The following is a 16,834-nucleotide window of genomic DNA, read 5'->3' on the forward strand; positions in this document are numbered from 1 at the left end:
ACTAGGCAGATTGAGCAGTATGGGAGCATGCACATGGTGGCGGTCAGTTCTTACTACTCCATGCAAATGTTCTGGGGCAAATCATGGTGGCTTCCCAAGTGTTACCTGGGTACTTAGTACCTAGGTACCTAGGTAGGCGAGCATTTGGGCATGGACTATGTGCGCCCTGAGATCACATTGAAAAAGCCTGTCGCATTGACTTTTGGCTATCAATACTTAGGTCAACTGACCAATACCGAGCTGTGACTGACATATCCGGACACAGCGCGCAAGCTGCCTGATAAACGGTTGCCATGACACAGCTGTCTTTGAGGGGAGGCAAATGGGGACTCGAAAACCAAGCTCGGAAATGAATTGTCCTGCTGCATCTGAGCTCATCTTTACTATCTTGTCCAGTGTACCGAGTTCATACACCCTGCTCAAGAAACGAGGTGGCTCGATTCTGACCAGCGCCTGGGTTCAACATGTATGCTTACATCGATGCCTTCAGACTGTGCATCATCCTGATCGCATAATGCTGCAAAGTGGTCGTGTGCTATCATGCACATGAATGCAGCGACTATCTGGTGCTGCCCTTCACGGGAGCACTTGTCAGTGTCAACCTTGGAACTTCCGGTATCGCCCCGGAAGACAGACAGTTCACGTCCCGTCTTATCTCTAATAGGCAGGTACTGAAGGCAATATCTCCTCTTTCGGCCGGCCATAGATCAGCATACATTGAGATTGGTTGTCACACAGCGGTTCCCCGCACTAACTAGATCAACAAGCTGCTACCGCTCGCATAGCATCGGAGCATGCACGTGTGGTGTAAGTGCGCTACGCCATGATAACCCCGCGATATCAAGACATCTTTGTTTATCATGGCGACTCATGGTATCACGAACATCCACCGAATCACTCGGACGGAGATCTAACTTCTTCATTCTCCTTTGCTAATTCCTAAACAGAAACACTTGAGAATGGGGGCATCCTCGAAAATTGCTCTATTCCCAGCGGGAAGGGGACTTGTCTTGCACACCTGCATATTCACCAACAAGTTGGGCTGCCTCCCCTTTGCTCGCCTGCACTCAAGCCAGTCAACAGCGGCCCGGCAAGCAGCGATAAGGTCTCCTCAACTTGATGGATTCGCAGACAGTCAGACGCAGACCTTCAGGCAGAGATACCCCCTTTCCATTCTCACAACGAGAGACCTTCTCCGGTCATTATTGATTTCCACAATCTCTTCCAATTCTCTCCTTTTGACACCGGCACTCCATACGCTCTCCTTCTTGTGCAAACCTTTCGGCGGCCGATTTTTAGACGTCGACAGAAACCCTATCCTGCGCAAAATCCTTAAGCCTACGTTTTACGATCAGTTTTGTGCTGGCGAAAATCCCATCGAGACCAAGCAGTGCGCGCAGAGACTCAAGAGTCTTGGATTTGAAGCTATCATCCTCACATATGGCAAAGAATCTCTACATGGCGATGGTGCGACGGCTGCCAAGCTAGAAGGTGGACGAGATGCCGAGATTGATCGCTGGAAAGTCGGCATTATGGAGACGATCGACTCCGTGGGCTCTGGAGACTATATCGCGTTCAAGTGAGTGTGGACTCTATTCTACTGTCTGGGATGATGCCTGACTGGACAATGCCTAGGCTTACTGGCGCGGGGCGAGCGGTTACCGCGGCTCTAGCGGCGGACGAGACTCTTCCGAGTCAGATGCTCGAGGTTCTGGATGAACTGTGTATGGAGTGCAAGAAGCGCAACATCAGCATGATTGTCGACGCGGAATCTCAGGATTATCAGGTGTCCATCGACAACGTGACGCTCGAGCTCATGCGCAAGTTCAACCAGGACGGGACTGCCGTGGTGTATAACACGTACCAGGCGTATCTGAAGAAGACACCTAGGAACGTCGTGGAGCACCTGACTGCGGCCCATAAGGGCGGCTTTACATTGGGTCTTAAGGTTGTCAGAGGGGCTTACATTCTCTCAGAGGAGAGATCATTCATCCACGATACCAAGGAGGATACCGACCAGTCCTACAACAGCATCGCTCAAGGCGCTCTCAAGCGTCAGCTCGGCAATGTCGGCCGGCCTGGGCCAGACTCGGTGGCGTTCCCGTCTGTTAAACTCCTGTTGTGCAGCCACAACAAGGAGAGTTTGACCGAGGCGCTCAACCTCCACCAGGATCGCATGAAGAATGGTCTTCCAACTGTCCCTGTCGCCTTTGCCCAGTTGCACGGCATGTCTGATGCTGTTAGTTTCTCATTGCTTCAGCACAAGATCGATGGATTGCCTCGGCCAACGGTGATAAAGTGCTCTACATGGGGGACACTGGGGGAATGCTTGGCTTACTTGCTTCGCCGAGCAGTTGAGAATAAGAGCGCCGTCATGAGAACAACGGATGAGCATCTTGCGCTGAAACAAGAGTGCTGGAGACGTCTTCGTACAGCAGTTGTGGGATAAAGATGACTTCTTTTCATTTATGGAAAGCCTGGATGCTCTATCAGGGGGGGACCGGGTCTACCTAGGTAAGTGAGGCCAGCGGCTTTTATAAATGCGCACTCAATATAAAATGAGACTACACAGAGCGATTATAACATGTGAATCTGATACTTGGGTGACACCTGAAAAAGGGGGCTAGTAATTTTCACCCAACCGAGTAAATTTTGGCTGAATTTGAAAGAGCTCCACGAAAATACCATGAAGTAGCATTGAGATATTAAGTTATTACCTACATCTTCGCCTTAAGTGACCCGTCGCGGAAAACCGCGTCTTTCTGCCCTGGTCTGGTGCTGAGCTGGCGTCGAAGTATCTTTCCCGATGCGCTCTTCGGTATACTGGGAACAATTTCAATTTCCGCAATCCACTTGTGCCTTGCCTTTCGGCTTTTCACATGTTGCATGAGTTGATCCGCCACTTCGGCATTTTCCCGCACGGAAGACTTCAAAACCACGAATGCCTTGGGCCGTTCCCCAGCTCGGTGATCCGGGATTCCGCACACTGCAGCATCGCTTACTGCAGGGTGGCCCAAGAGGACATTTTCCAGCTCTGCGGGCGCGACCCCAATGCCGTTGACTTTGATCATGTCCTTGATTCGGTCAACGACGGAAAGCATGCCTTGGTCGTCGAACTTTCCGATATCACCTGTGTGCAAGAAACCGTCGTTGTCAAACGTTTCAGCAATTGCCTTGGGGTTTCCGAGGTAGCCCATGGCCACCTGAGGTCCGCGCGCCCAAATCTCCCCAGCTTCGTTGACGTCGCACTCCGCTCCTGTGTCAGGGTGAACAATTTTCACCTCAGTCGAGGCGACCAGCATCCCAACCTTGTCTGCAAACTTGTATGCATATTTTGAGGGCGGGTGAGACGTGATGGCCGAGCACGACTCGGTCATGCCGTATGCTTGTTTAAATCCAGTTCCAGGGAACTTTTGTTCGAGCAGGTTCAGGATCTCCTTTGATAAGGGTGCAGCGCCAGAAGAGAAGCGTTCGATTCGGGAGAGGTCGTATTTTGCCAGGTCTGCTTGGCCTTGGACTAGTTGGATGAGGATTGGAGGCACAATGAGGAGTTCCTTCACTCCGTAAGTTGAGACTGTCTTCAAGAGCGTGTCGAGGTTGAAGCTTGGTAAGACAAATACCTCTGCATTCAACCGCATTGGAAGGTGGAGTTGATGCACGATACCAGTGATGTGATAGAATGGAAGGGCGGCAAGAATCTTTGTATGATTTCTTGGAGTAATCTGTTGTACCTGGAGACACTGGGCAATCACGTTTGCATGCGAAATCATTACAGCCTTGGGAAGACCTGTGGTTCCGCTGCTGAAGCAGAGGAATCCGCAAATGTCGGCGTTTGTTTTGCCCCTCGGAATTTGAAAAGGCTGAGCTTGAAGTGCCCTGTTTCGTGATGATCCCTTTCGGATCAGACCTCGGATGTTCTCCTGACTTGACTCAGAACGTTCGAGGAGAACCACCTTCTCTTGAGGAATGTTGCATTGCTTGGCCGACTCCAGTGCGTTAGCCAGGCCGTTGAGACTGGTGAAGATGCACTTGGCCCGGCTGATCCTCAGACTGTATGAGAGCTCCTCGACATTGTACTCTGGTGAGACGCCACAAGCTATAGCCCCGAGTCGAGCTGCAGACAGAGTCACGACCGGATACCAAATCGTGTTTTTGCTGTACAAGAGAATCACATCACCTTCGCGCAGACCGAAGCGACCTGTCAAAGCCACAGACAGAGATGTGGAAAGCCGCTTGATGTCTCCGTGTGTGAGCTTCTCCTTCGTGTGCACATCCGTAAAGCCTCCAGTGCTGGTATTTTCAGGTTTGGATAAGGGGGACTGTGGCGAGTGGAAAAGCCACTCCCATATAGTCTAATTCGCCGGCACTGAGGACCGTCTTGTTAGTTGCTAGAACACTGCTTAGAATGCATGGCACCGACCACTTATATCTGGATGTGAAGATTTGAAAAGCATGATGGCCTCTCCGATCTCATGTGGTTTCGTCTGGAGTAATAAGGCGAGACACGGCTTCCTGGACCTTTCGTTCGTACACACGTACACGGAATGGGAAGTTTGGAGTTCGAATCAATTGATCCCCACATCGGCCAGAAAGTCATGAGTTTGAATTGACAAGACAAGCTACACTTTTAAATCAGAAAAGCCAAGTCATTAGCCTCGGCTCAAAACGATACCGACAGATCTCCAATTCCGTCTCCACAAATCTTTAGTTAAATGCGGTGAATACTACTGGTGCCCGCCATGCTACCCCTCCTTCAAGAGGCCTTTTGGGCACTGCTCAAAGCTTTTATTAGACTGAAATGGTCATATCTGGGGGGATGGAGCAAAGGACTTGGTGATGTACTCGTGGAGCCGCTTATTAGTTAGCACAAAAGGATTGTGCTGCCAACAAAGAAGACGACGGAGGACCTTTCAGAGATCTCCAAGACCAATCGTCATGCGAATGCTATGAGAACACCTGGGCAGGTCTTCAACCAATGATGCTCGTCCAACCAAATCCTTTCCACAATTATATTCTGTGCTAAAAATTGTGGTCAGGGGGCATTACTGAGACAACGTTGAATGCAGCATGCTATCTGGAAACCATGGGTGAGTCAAGCGGCACCGAGAAGGAGCAGCAACAGTCTAACGCCATGCTTGAAACTCAGCCAGAACTCGAGTAGAACAGACACTGCCAGTTGAAATGAATTTTATGTCCTCGATTTACGCCGAAAAGTAGGTATGTAGCAGCCTACTGCCACTGATGTCAGGCAGTACAAGTGTTGAGCCGCCATAGAGCCGTCGACGAGCCGGCTCCCGCCAATGCATCAACCAGTTGTGCTAGTATCGTCGCTAAACAACCAGGCGACATCAGGGCGGCGGCCGGTTATATTAGAAAAAAGAGTGGGTGTATTGCCTGTCCATGAAATTTGAAATGAACAGAATGAGAAACCAGTGAGTAGACCACCACTCCCCAGGTGCCGATTGCTTCCCTTCTATCAATACCGACTTGTCAACGAAACCCAAAGCTTCAGTCCGGCAAAGTTCTAGGCTGTGAGAATTGTTTCCGTCTCATTCAGGAATTCAATGACATCCTGAGACGTCACCATGACCGGACCATTCCGACAGTTCAGAGTCTTGGTGCGGCGCATACTCAACTCGAGCAGCAAACCAAGGGCACCGCAGCCATCAGCTTCGTTGTCCTGTCATACTACATCTCTGACACAAAGTAGTGACTCAAAATATTTATTTCAAACGTTGTTTCTTAAAGAATCATACGGGATAGAAAGCCTCGATACAATCCCCAGGCGCTTTTACCCCGATTTGCCGTCTGAGCTTGGCTTTCGACCGATGGCAGAGCCACCATCAGCTCGCGCCTCTCTGGAGAAAAGCATCTTGGATGCTGCTTCGGATAGACCCGCCGTGGGATCTGGGATGGCGATGTCCGATACCGATGCTACGCTGGCCGCCGCGCGCGCTATACGTAACGCGGCCCTGGCGTCTTTCAGATGGCGCTCTGGGAGCTCTGCCTCTAGGACTGAGGCGGCTGAGTTCGATGCGCCATGAGAGTTTCGTGTGCCGACGCCGAGCATGCTCGGGCTTTCTATTCACTGGCATCTTCTTTTTGAGCGGGGCATACAGCTCCGAGTGTGCCGCATGTTCTAGAGTATTGTCAGCACACAGAGCTCTTTGGGAAGATATTGTTACGGAATCTCAGAAGCCAGGTCAACCTCCACAGATCGGTACCCTATTCATCAACGAAACTGTTATGACATGCCTTGGACTGAAAGGGTTGTTTATGTGCCTGGACGGTCCACGTTTTGCTGGACGGGGGGCAGATTGCCAAGCTGGACAGCCTGGAGGTCAGGTGTCGAATGCTGCTCTTTGCTAATGGGGGTCACAAGGTGCCAGTGGCCAAGCTGATTTCCAGCTGGAGGCCGCGCCTACGAACGAGTGAGCAAGCAAACAGGGCGAGATTTTTGGCTGGCAGACACGACACCGTGAATCGAAGTCACGTGGGCAATTGGGTTGACTCGGCGAGGTCGAGCTGAAGGGAGGGGAAACGCATTGCTTTGACGTCGAGTCTGGCAACAGCTTGATCATAAGATCGAAGGTTCTCAACAACGGGCTACGAAACTCCAGCCAGCAATGGTCTCAAGTGCTGACGGAAGCTTGAGACGACCACTGCAGCGTTGACAGACTCGGCAGCGAGACCCTACAAAGCTTCCCTGAAGCTTGAGAAGACTCGGCATCAACTCACTGAAAAGTCACTACGAATAGTTATCCTGATTGGTTGGCACCCTTGTTGACAGCCGCCTCGTTGCCTATCTGAATGGTGAATCAACACATTCACGGGGCTCATCGTTGGGACAGTTACCAGACGTAGCCCAACTTGTTGCATACCTAGGTACCTCCGTGGACAACATTGAATTGAGATCAAGCTGCGGGGCAGTCCAAAGCTCGGTCCCATCTTTCGCACTTGGATTGATTCCCTGCAGGCTTCGAGAGGCAGCTCCCAACCTTCCATCCACAACCCACATCCCACCGTCGTCCACCCTCCACCCTCCACCCTCCATCCAACCTTCGACTGCTGCTTGTCTTTTCACACCAACTGTACCTACATCCACTGTCTTCTTCTTCTGAATTTCAAGATCTGATCAGCACATCCACCTCACCTGTTCCTCTTCGATTGATCAATCAGTCAATCGATCTCGAAGAAAAAAACAAACCCCAATCGTCCTGCACCTTGCGCCCATCCCCAACCCCCCTCCTTCAGTTTTCCCGCTCGTACCATTGACAAGATGATGGCTTCTTTCCCCCACGCTCAGGGCAATGCCCAGTACCCTCGCCTCGGTCGCGGCAACGGCTTCGGCGGCGATGCTTCGTCGTCCGCCACCAAGCACGGTCGGGACCACCGCCTGAGGGCCAAGATCAAGGGTCGTAATCTCGCGAGATTCGGCGCCAGAGACAAATCTGCGATGGCCATCAAGATCGTCGCCAACCAGGCCCGCGCGCCTCCTACTAATCTCGCTCGGGGTCAATCCAAGGCAAGACAGACACTACTCTGACTGCGTCTCCCTTCTACTGTCAGGTCGGCTAACCAGAACGTGCAAACAATAGCTACGCAAATTGAGTTCCGCCCTCGTCACTCTCTTGAGCAGGAACTAGAAGTTCTCGTCCAAGAGTGACAAGCAGCGGGCTCGCAACGCGATGAAAGCCTATATCACCCGAGCTGCCGTTTACTCGGCGGGGGAGATGGATCTTGACTCCAAGGGCGATGTCAACATGGAGATGGAAATTGACGAAGCGGACACCGACATGACCGACGTCGGTTCCGATGCTTCCTGGATCTTCTCCTCGACCTCGAATTCCTTCACCTCGACCCCCTTGACCCCTCCAAGCGTGTTTGCGCAGCCAGCCTCGACCCCCGCGACGGCGGGCTCGTCATTCTACCAGACGATTGCCCAAACACCAACCCCTGCCAACAACGCCTTTGCTCCGCTGCCCGATTACTCGGGGCAGATGGACGGTGTCAAGAGGACGCCCTCCATGGCAACCAGCAGCCAGCCTGCTGCTTTCACTGCGCAAGCCGCCGCCGCCGCCGCTCAGAAGCAGCAGCAGCAGCAGCAGCAGTATCAGCAGCAGTATCAGCAGCAGCAGCCTGCTCGAGCTGCGACTATTCCTGGCACGCCGCCGAAGAAGAATGGCGCGATCCCCTTCACCTTGAAGGCTGCCGGCAATACCCAGCAGGCGCCCGCCACCCAGCAGCAGCAGCAGCAGCAGCAGCAGCCTGCTCAAGGTGCCACTATTCCTGATACTCCGCGGAAGAATGGCACGATCCCCTTTACCTTGAAGGCTGCCAGCAACCCCCAGCAGGCGCCTGCCCAAGCAGCGGCTGTTCCCAATGCACCAGCCAAGAATGGAGCCATCCCATTTACTCTGGTGCCCGCCACCACTCTGCAGCAACCTACTCCCCCTGCCGCTATTCCTGACACGCCGCCAAAGAATGGCACGATCCCCTTCACCTTGAAGGCTGCCGGCAATCCCCAGCAGGCGCCTGCCCAGGCAGCGGCTGTTCCGAATTCACCAGCCAAGAATGGGGCCATCCCATTCACCCTCCTGCCCGCCACCACTCCGCAGCAACTTACACCCCCTGCCACTCCCCCCATGACTGCTGCCACCTTCACTCAGCCCGAGAGTAGCCTGGCTCCGGTCAGCACTCAGCCCACAAACCCGCAGACGGAGCCTGCGAGACCCCTTCAGACGACTCAAGCTGCCCTGCCCACTACGGCTCAGGCTGCTGAGACACAGGCAGCTTCGCAGGCTACTCCCTCTCCTGCCTCAATCTTCAAGCAACCAGACTGCATATCGACGACGAAGGTCGCTCCGGGTTGGGAGGAAATTCGCACATGGGAGGAGACCAGGACCAGTGCTGCTATGGTTTTCAAGCCAATCCAGTGGCCGTGGCCTGTGAAGCTGGCCCCGCGATGGCAGAAGGTCAAATCCTGGGCCGAGACCGAGGCTGAGATGAAGGCTGCGAAGTTCAAGCGTGACTTGGAGAATATCATCCAGCTCACGCCTTCGGTGCATATCTCAGACCCCGACAAGTCGAACTCGAAGGTTTCAACCACGTTCAGCATGTTCATCGGTCACGAGACTAAAGCCCAGTGGATTCACGACAGGAACCCCATGGAGGCCGTCGCCAACGACATAGCAAACGCCTACAGTAGACCATTTGCCATCGGTGCCGATTGGTCCTCGAACATCGCGCCCTACCCTGTCATACCGACAGCGCCTGTGCCCACGAGTGCTCCTCAGCAGAGCTCATCCCCCTCTCGCCCCGTCACACAGGACTCTCCTGCCGTCTCTACCCCAGGCCCGCGAGCAGCCTCAACCCCCCTTGCCCCTACCAGCATTGGGAGCTTAGACAAGGCGGCTCAATCGATCGGACCCCAGTCCACGGATCTTGGCAAGGGTATTGCTGCCTCCTCGAAGTTGGACGTCGCTCACCTCCAATCCATCCTCTCAAAGGCTCAACCTTTGCTTGAGAAGTTGAGGGCGAGCGACCCAGGCGCTCAATCTCCAACGGAGCGCCCTAACCAGAACAACGAGCCATCGGCAAGTATCGCTGCTTACACTGCAGCGCCCATGCCGGCCACTGTCAGTTTCTTCGGCCAAGAGTTTTCCCTGTCTGCGCCACCGGCCACAAAGGCCTCGCCGTCGCAACAGAATACCTACGAGGTTGGCAGCGACAAGGATCCCAATGTCGATACTGAGTACGACTTTGCCAACCACTTCAGCCGCAGTGCTCGCGCTGCTTCTGCCTCCACACCTTCCTCCATTCTTGACTCACCTCCGCCATATCCCTCGGCACAACTTCATTCTGAGCATGCTGCCGCTGATGTGGCCTTGCCCTCTATCGAGATAGACCCCCCTGTTGCAGATTCCTCTACTGCGGCTCCATCTACCGCTACTGCCCCTGCTGCCGACGACGGCTACCCAAGAGTTGATAACGGTCTTCGCTACAACCAGGCCTACGCCATCACTATGATGCGAAGGATGGTCTACAAGACCGTACCGCGGATGGCATCCAGGATCATGTACCCCGACACGCGGTTCACAAAGACCGCCCAGAAGGATGAGGCCAAGATCATCCTGGACGGGATACTACAGCGCGAGATCCAAGAGACCAGTCTGGAAGAATTCGAGCGGGAGTACGAGAGGAAGGACACCCTCTCACAAACCGCCCTCTGCGAGGTCTTCAGGGACTGGTTTGACGACGATATGCTCGTGAAGCTCCCCGAAATCGCTTGCAGCAGGCTGGATGAACGCGAAGAGGCGGCCCTCAAGAGAGCTATGGGCAGGGCCTGCGCTCGGTACATATCGAGGCACCCTCCTACAGACAGCGATAATGCCGACGGGAGAGACAGCGACTATGACAGCAGTACCGGCGAGGGCGACGACCTTTGAAGCGGCATAGATACGGCTGGTCCCCAATTCGTTCGATTACTGTGTCTGGCCACGTCCTGTCTTGGCGGTCGTGGAATATTGACCAAAGGCAATCGTCTCCTAAAACAAGGGGGCAAACTGGAAAAGGCGCTTGTTTTCGCCATGGTGGATCGAGTCGGCATCCTCCGCTGGTCCTCTGAAGGACCGCGGGAGCTCTCTCCCCCATGCGAATACTGGACAACCGGAAGCACTTCAAATGTTCTCGCCATGGCGGATCGAGTCGGCATCCTCCGCTGGTCCTCTGGGACCGCAGGAGCTCTCTCCCCCATGCGAACACTGAACATTCGAAAGCGCCATGATGATCACCAGGGACACCATCGACTCATGAATGCTACCAGCCCAGTTCATCTGCGCCTCTTGACACCGACCCTGATCATTCCTTTGCCGACAACAACATAGCGCTTGCCAATGGAGCTTATTTACAGCGGCATCATCATCATCTTCCCGCCCAGGCCACTTCTCCTCCTCCGCAAGGAACTTCCAAACGCAGGCTGATACTTGCCCCTCCACCGCCTGACCGCCAGAGTCAATGCAATTGAAACTGCCGCAGTGGAATTTACGGCTTGCCTCGAAACAACACGACGGACATCTCGACACTGTACCGAAGTTTTAGCGAGTCTTTTGTACCTTATTCTATCCTTTCACAAACGAAGAAAGAGGATTGACCGGACAGAGACTCTCGTACCTCACCAACTGGACTGTCTGCATCTTTGGAAATGCGACATGGCACGTGCGGGTACTTTGTCAACATCATGGGTGAGAAGGGATCATGTGAGCTCGACGGGTGATGGATTGACTTGGAGAACAGAGGATGGATGCGTAGTTAACGAGATGACGGGCGGATTCGAGCTTCTCATTGTTGAATTATAAATATGGAGTCTGGTCCAGACGGGTAGATACAACAAATCCCATGGAATGTTTCTAAGTAATGGAAGAAAACCGATAGAAAAAGAGTTCTAGGCACTCACTCAGATGATCTTCATCAAATGTGTCCGTATTCACTTCTCCAGACTTGTGCAGCAGACCCTGGACACTGACGGCCTTGGCTCGCCCCAGATCAACATCAAAGTGCACTCAGCTTGTGCGAGGCGAGTACAAGCTCCATCCAGTGCCTGTAATTACCCATTGCCGAAGACCTCTCCATCCTCCGCCGTGCCCTCCGAGGCGCGAGGACCGGTGAAAGGTTGTTGGACACCATGGACAGTCTACAGTCAATTCGTTGTATGTCGGTCTACATTTATTGAGTGTTACGCTTAGACGCATTTCTGATGAGCCTTCGGCAACCTTACCATGCTTCTTCCAGGTGCAGCTTGATCTTGTTTTCACCCACTGCCTCTCAAGCGCTCTACTTGTATATATAGAACGCCAGATCAGCTCCTGGGGTACTCTCCATGGCAGCCCTACCGTTACCCATGAATCTGAACCTATTTCTCGATCTGTATACAATATCGAAGTCTTCAGGCCGCAGGTCTTGGATCATCTCGTAGTATGTGATCGCACTTCCAGCCCAGACAGCTGTGACCCGTCCGTCGACCCGATGATTCTTGTACCATGACCTGCAGCCACCAGACCACACCAACGTCTGCATGATCTCGTCTGCGTAGGCATTGAACTCTTCCACCACCTCTGGCTTAGGGTCAATAAACCTTTGCATCAGCCTGGTCAGCAAATCGGTCGTATCCTGCGGCGGCATGATTGGAAGGGGTAGCCATGGCGGCACTTGGTGACCTACTTGATATCCTCACAAGCCATCTTCTTCACCCACTTGCACATCCATTCCGCGCTCCACTGTAACTGGCTCATCAAGCTTCCATGGCCCACCGGGCTATTCGGACCACCAAACATGAAGAAGTTTGGGAAACCGGCCGCCATCAGACTCAAATATGAATATGGCTCTTCCTTCCAGTGCTCCGAAAGGCTGATACCTGACCGTCCGATCAGTGGCCACGGTGGCCGATGGCTCACATCAAAGCCCGTGGCGCAGACGATGGCATCCAACTCAAACTCCTCTCCACTGTGGGTCCGGATTCCGGATGTTGTGATGCGCTCGATGCTGTCGCTGACAATGGAGACGTTGTCTCTCGTGAAAGCCTCCAGATATCCTGGTCCTGGCGTCGCACGGCGGCAACCCACCTCCCAGTCCGGGATCAGCTTCTTCGCAAGCTCTTGGTCGCCTCCAAGGCGGTCTAGCATGGCTTGGGATGTAGCCTCGTACGCTTCCTTCTGTGCTTGACTGCCCTTCACAAACATCTCGAAGCCCTCGTTGGTCGCCTGCTGCAGTCGCTTCCGGTACTGCTTCAGACTCTCTGGGTTCTCGATAAACTCTCGCTTCTCGGCATCTGTGTAGGTGTAGTTCGCAGCACCGTCGATGGCAGCCGAGCCCAGCCCAGCCGTGATCCAGGTCGGGTGCCGGATAAAGTTGACCAGGTGTGCTGCCCCAGGGGCCAGCCGCGGCATGATCTGGATGGCGGAGCTCCCGTTTCCGATGATTCCGATCCTCTTGCCGTTGTAGTCATATTCGCCCTGTGAGTCCCAGCCTGCGCTGTGCGCGAGGTGGCCTTGGAAATCGTCGAGACCTGGTATCGAAGGCCAATGCCAGTGCGAAAGGAAGCCCGTGGCGGATACGAGCACGTCACAGACGTCGTCAATCACCTCGCTTGTGTCCATTCGTCGGACTTTAAGATGCCATCGTCCCTCTGCCTCGTCGAATCTGGCATGCTCGACTTTGTGGTTCAGCTTCACATCCCGGTCGAGATTGTATTTGGCCACTGTCCGTTTGAAATATGCTAGCACTTCCTCACCGCTGGCGTAAAAAGAGCTCCAGGTGGGGTTAGGCTAAAACATTGTCAGTCTACCCAAGGGCGAAACTCTCCGCGAGAAAATTTGAATGTCGACCAGGCAACTGCCAGCCTTGGAGGTTGAAAGACACACTGACCTCGAAGGGAAAGGCATAAACATGCGCTGGAACATCGCACGCCACACCAGGATATGTGTTCACTAGCCATGTGCCACCGATGTCTTTATGCGCTTCGTAAATCGTATGATCCACCAGTGAACCATCCAATCCGTTGACGCATCCAGTGGTTAGCTTGTGCTCTTGTTGTAACTTGTAGGCGAAACCCATCCCTGCCACAGCGGCGCCAATGGTGACAATCCGAAGGCGCCGAGTGGGCGTACCGCAAGGCTTCTCGTTAAGGGGGATCCATGAAGAGGGCAAAGGATTGCCGTATCGGGCCTTGGTGGCTGGATCAGTTCCGTTGGTAGCATCAGTGGTTGAAGCGGGACTCATTGTTAGAACGAGATTTTCTCATGGTATAGTCTTCCGGTATGCGCAGACTATGATAGCTCGCGATCTCGCTAGCTAATACTTACTTAAGTAAGTAGCCACGTTCCCGCTTACTAGAGAAATTTATATAGAAAGAGTCCGTACCCAGCAAAAGCAACCCTGATGGACAAGGCGATGACAGGTTTATCGATGATACCCCGGGCCGTTCTATGAGCTCGTCAAATGGAGCAGCCTCGGTGAAGATGAATTTTCATGAATGTATGAGAATATCTTTCGCTTGGCCTCCGGGTATAGACCTTCGTTCCGAGATCGCGGGCCAAGGGTTCCTGAGATTGTGCAGTGAGGAAAATAGAACTGTCGGTCGGAAAGCGGGGGTTGTTGCACACCTGGGCATGCGACCTTGATACGTGAACTCTCTTGTCCTCCACTTCGGTAAGTGGACAGCGGGGGTTGCGTGTCGTCATCGACTGTCTCGACAATAAATTTCCAAGACATTTCAAGTTTACACCCCTGGGTCAACCGTCGCCATTGGACTGCATCCCAATGCTTAATTAGATGTGTGGCCGGTTGCGAAGCAAATGGTGCATCGAGACAGGCGGGTATAGAATCGTTCGGTGGAGCAGAGTAGCAAAAATAGGGATTGGACTTGATGCGTACAAACTGAGCTGAATACCTGAATATCTATCAGAGCACTCTAGCAAAGCATCTTACAGCAATTTCTTTTTATAATGAAGTCTCCTATCTGATACTCAGTATACTGTCGTGCTGCATCAACTCCTCCGCTGCACGCCTAAACCCTGTTGATGGTATAGACTCCAGTTGTATTGAGCGGACACCGATGAGACAAGTGATATTCAGTTGCCTGCGACCTGCAGCAATGATGCGTTGTGGAATATAATTCCATCAAAGTTATTAGCTAAGTCCTCATAGTCTTGCTGGCACGAAATGGCTGACAGCAGAAAGCGTTGCGATGGCTATCTACTCTCGCTTAGACGAAATGAATGTTACCTCAAAAGAATGTGGGCACAGTAATACTAGGAGAGCTAAGCTTGGCTCCGAATGGCCATATCGAAGAAGATGTTGTGTGAGGTATCTCGTTGCGAGTCTGGCACTTCCGGAACGGAAGGAATCTCATCATGCGCTCTAACTAGCCATACACACGAACACTTTGCAGCACTTTCTGAGGCGCATAATCAGGCGACTAAGGCTTTGGTTTCACTTCAACTATCTGTGCGTAATACATGCTCTTTCATAGAACGAAGGCTCTTATATTATGCTTTGCTGAAGCAAATTAGTCAGTCACAGGGTTTTATGTGCTGAGGAGGAGAGATGGGAAGTTGACCGGCCGCACCCTCCATGGACCTCGAAACAACTGATTACAGCGAGAATGCAGGGGCTAATCGCAATATGCCGAAAATCTGAGCCTTTGAGTTTGAATGATTATGATTAGAGGCTATATTGCTCAATTTTGAACAATTTCGACAAAATTAACAATGCAATGATCAGGGTGCGTCGCTCTAGAAGTTCTAGGGGAATGATATCCACATCGATGGTCTCTTCACATTTCCAATTCACCACCATGTTGGATACAGAATAAGAAGCAACGATTGAGTGATAGGAGGCTGTAAAGGATGGCCATTACCTGCATTGAACCGATGACTTAATCGCTTATCGGTCCGACAGGTATGTGGAATCTATAGCTCATCTCCCTCATTTCAAGTTTCGCCCAGCATTGCATGCATAGATCGTTTGTTAATGGAAGAACAGCTCCAGCAACAGATCCCACGCCGGGCACGACTTCTTTGGCAGCCCTCAACATCTGACCTCAGGAGACTATTCCGAAATGGAGAGGCGTGTTGTTTTAGAGGACCAGATATTCGGCTTTTATTACCTAGGTAGCAGGGTGATGGTTGCAGTAAAATGAAGCGCCCCCCTGCCCCTTTGCATCACGTTGCTTGGTCTGGCGACCAAGCTTTTCAAGCTTTGCCCAGGCGATAGCGGCTCTAGCCAAGGTATATTATGGGTCCTCGATAGTAGGTAGCATCGGGTCGCCGTAATGGCTTGGATCGAAGCTCCCGGGGTTTTGATGGATCGAAGGGAACGACACAAGAGCCGCATTGTCAATGGTTTACATGGGTGTGTCTGGTGAGGTACCTAGGTACCTAGGTAGTCGCTCACATGTGCATTCAGAATTGCGAGGGTCTCGATGCATGAGGGCTTTCGCTCCACTTCCATTTAGGTCTGACGACGGGTTTGGGGGAAGGCTTTTTGAGATAAGCAGGAGGTTGGCGTGGCCCCTACTCCAATGCTGTATCTGCCAGACTTGTGAGCTGCTGTGGATGCTACTTAGGTATGGAATCCGGGGGCGATGCTATTGCTGCTATCAGCAGGCTACCTAGGTATGTGGCGCCCAGTCACCTCGTGTCTCATGCACCACCACCATGTTTGAACCCCATTCTGATTGCCGCTGCAAGCTATTTTCCCAGGATCCAGCCGTATTTCATACGTTTCTTTCTATGACCGAGGGCTGTGGCCAAATCGATAAGTCAGATCTCTTTCTCCCCCCCCCCCCCCGGGGGGGCCCTTTAGGTTCCCATGTAAGTCATGCCGAACTTTAGAAGTCTGTCTAACTCTTCTGTCAGACTCTTCTGAGGTATTTGACCCCAGAAACATTCGTGCCGCTACAGCTACGGCTTTCAGTGCGCAGGGGTTTCCACTAACTCGTACTGCGGACCGACATCTGAGAGGTCGGGAAAGGATCCCTTGGGCAGGTTTTAGGTCTGTGCGGACTGACAGAGAAATACCAACAGAGGAATACCAACAGGCGCAAAAAAGCTTGTTTTGTAGCGTTACATCTCTAAAACGTGGGTAGCCATTTAAACCGTGTAAGGGGGGACAACTGGCTGGTGGGAAGGTTACATCAGATGATTTAGCAGTGCCTGCACCACAAGAATTAAGGGAAGACCCTGTATGCATTCGGTCCGCCGTCGGACGACGTGATGTGAGGTTAGGTGCCTCACACCAGTCCAGAAAGGAAGACCAACCGGAGTCCTGGGGGTGG

At 52.8% G+C, this 16,834-nt stretch overlaps 4 protein-coding genes across 4 annotated transcripts; 2 read left to right on the forward strand and 2 right to left on the reverse strand.

The window, feature by feature from the left end:
• Positions 1-879: 879 nt before the first annotated feature.
• KVR01_010200 (uncharacterized protein) lies at positions 880-2,449 on the forward strand (the record flags this gene model as incomplete). Its single annotated transcript, XM_044790552.1, has 2 exons — positions 880-1,579; positions 1,636-2,449. Exons 1-2 carry the CDS (start codon positions 960-962, stop codon positions 2,447-2,449), a joined length of 1,434 nt encoding a protein of 477 aa, XP_044640359.1. The 5' UTR covers positions 880-959.
• Positions 2,450-2,717: 268 nt separating this feature from the next.
• On the reverse strand, positions 2,718-3,628 carry KVR01_010573 (uncharacterized protein; the record flags this gene model as incomplete). Its single annotated transcript, XM_044791283.1, is given in 2 exon segments — positions 2,718-3,603; positions 3,621-3,628. 2 exon segments carry the CDS (start codon positions 3,626-3,628, stop codon positions 2,718-2,720), a joined length of 894 nt encoding a protein of 297 aa, XP_044640732.1.
• A 3,651-nt stretch (positions 3,629-7,279) lies between these two features.
• On the forward strand, positions 7,280-10,448 carry KVR01_010715 (uncharacterized protein; the record flags this gene model as incomplete). The annotated part of the gene is made up of 2 exons (XM_044786329.1): positions 7,280-7,514; positions 7,696-10,448. The coding sequence occupies 2 exons, from the start codon at positions 7,280-7,282 to the stop codon at positions 10,446-10,448; spliced, it is 2,988 nt and encodes a 995-aa protein (XP_044640874.1).
• Positions 10,449-11,832: 1,384 nt separating this feature from the next.
• KVR01_010519 (uncharacterized protein) lies at positions 11,833-13,776 on the reverse strand (the record flags this gene model as incomplete). The annotated part of the gene is made up of 3 exons (XM_044789720.1): positions 11,833-12,133; positions 12,220-13,322; positions 13,423-13,776. 3 exons carry the CDS (start codon positions 13,774-13,776, stop codon positions 11,833-11,835), a joined length of 1,758 nt encoding a protein of 585 aa, XP_044640678.1.
• Positions 13,777-16,834: the final 3,058 nt, after the last annotated feature.

This window comes from Diaporthe batatas (genome assembly GCF_019321695.1).
Source record: "Diaporthe batatas strain CRI 302-4 chromosome Unknown Contig00013, whole genome shotgun sequence".
In the NCBI taxonomy this organism is placed as follows: Eukaryota; Fungi; Ascomycota; class Sordariomycetes; order Diaporthales; family Diaporthaceae; genus Diaporthe; species Diaporthe batatas.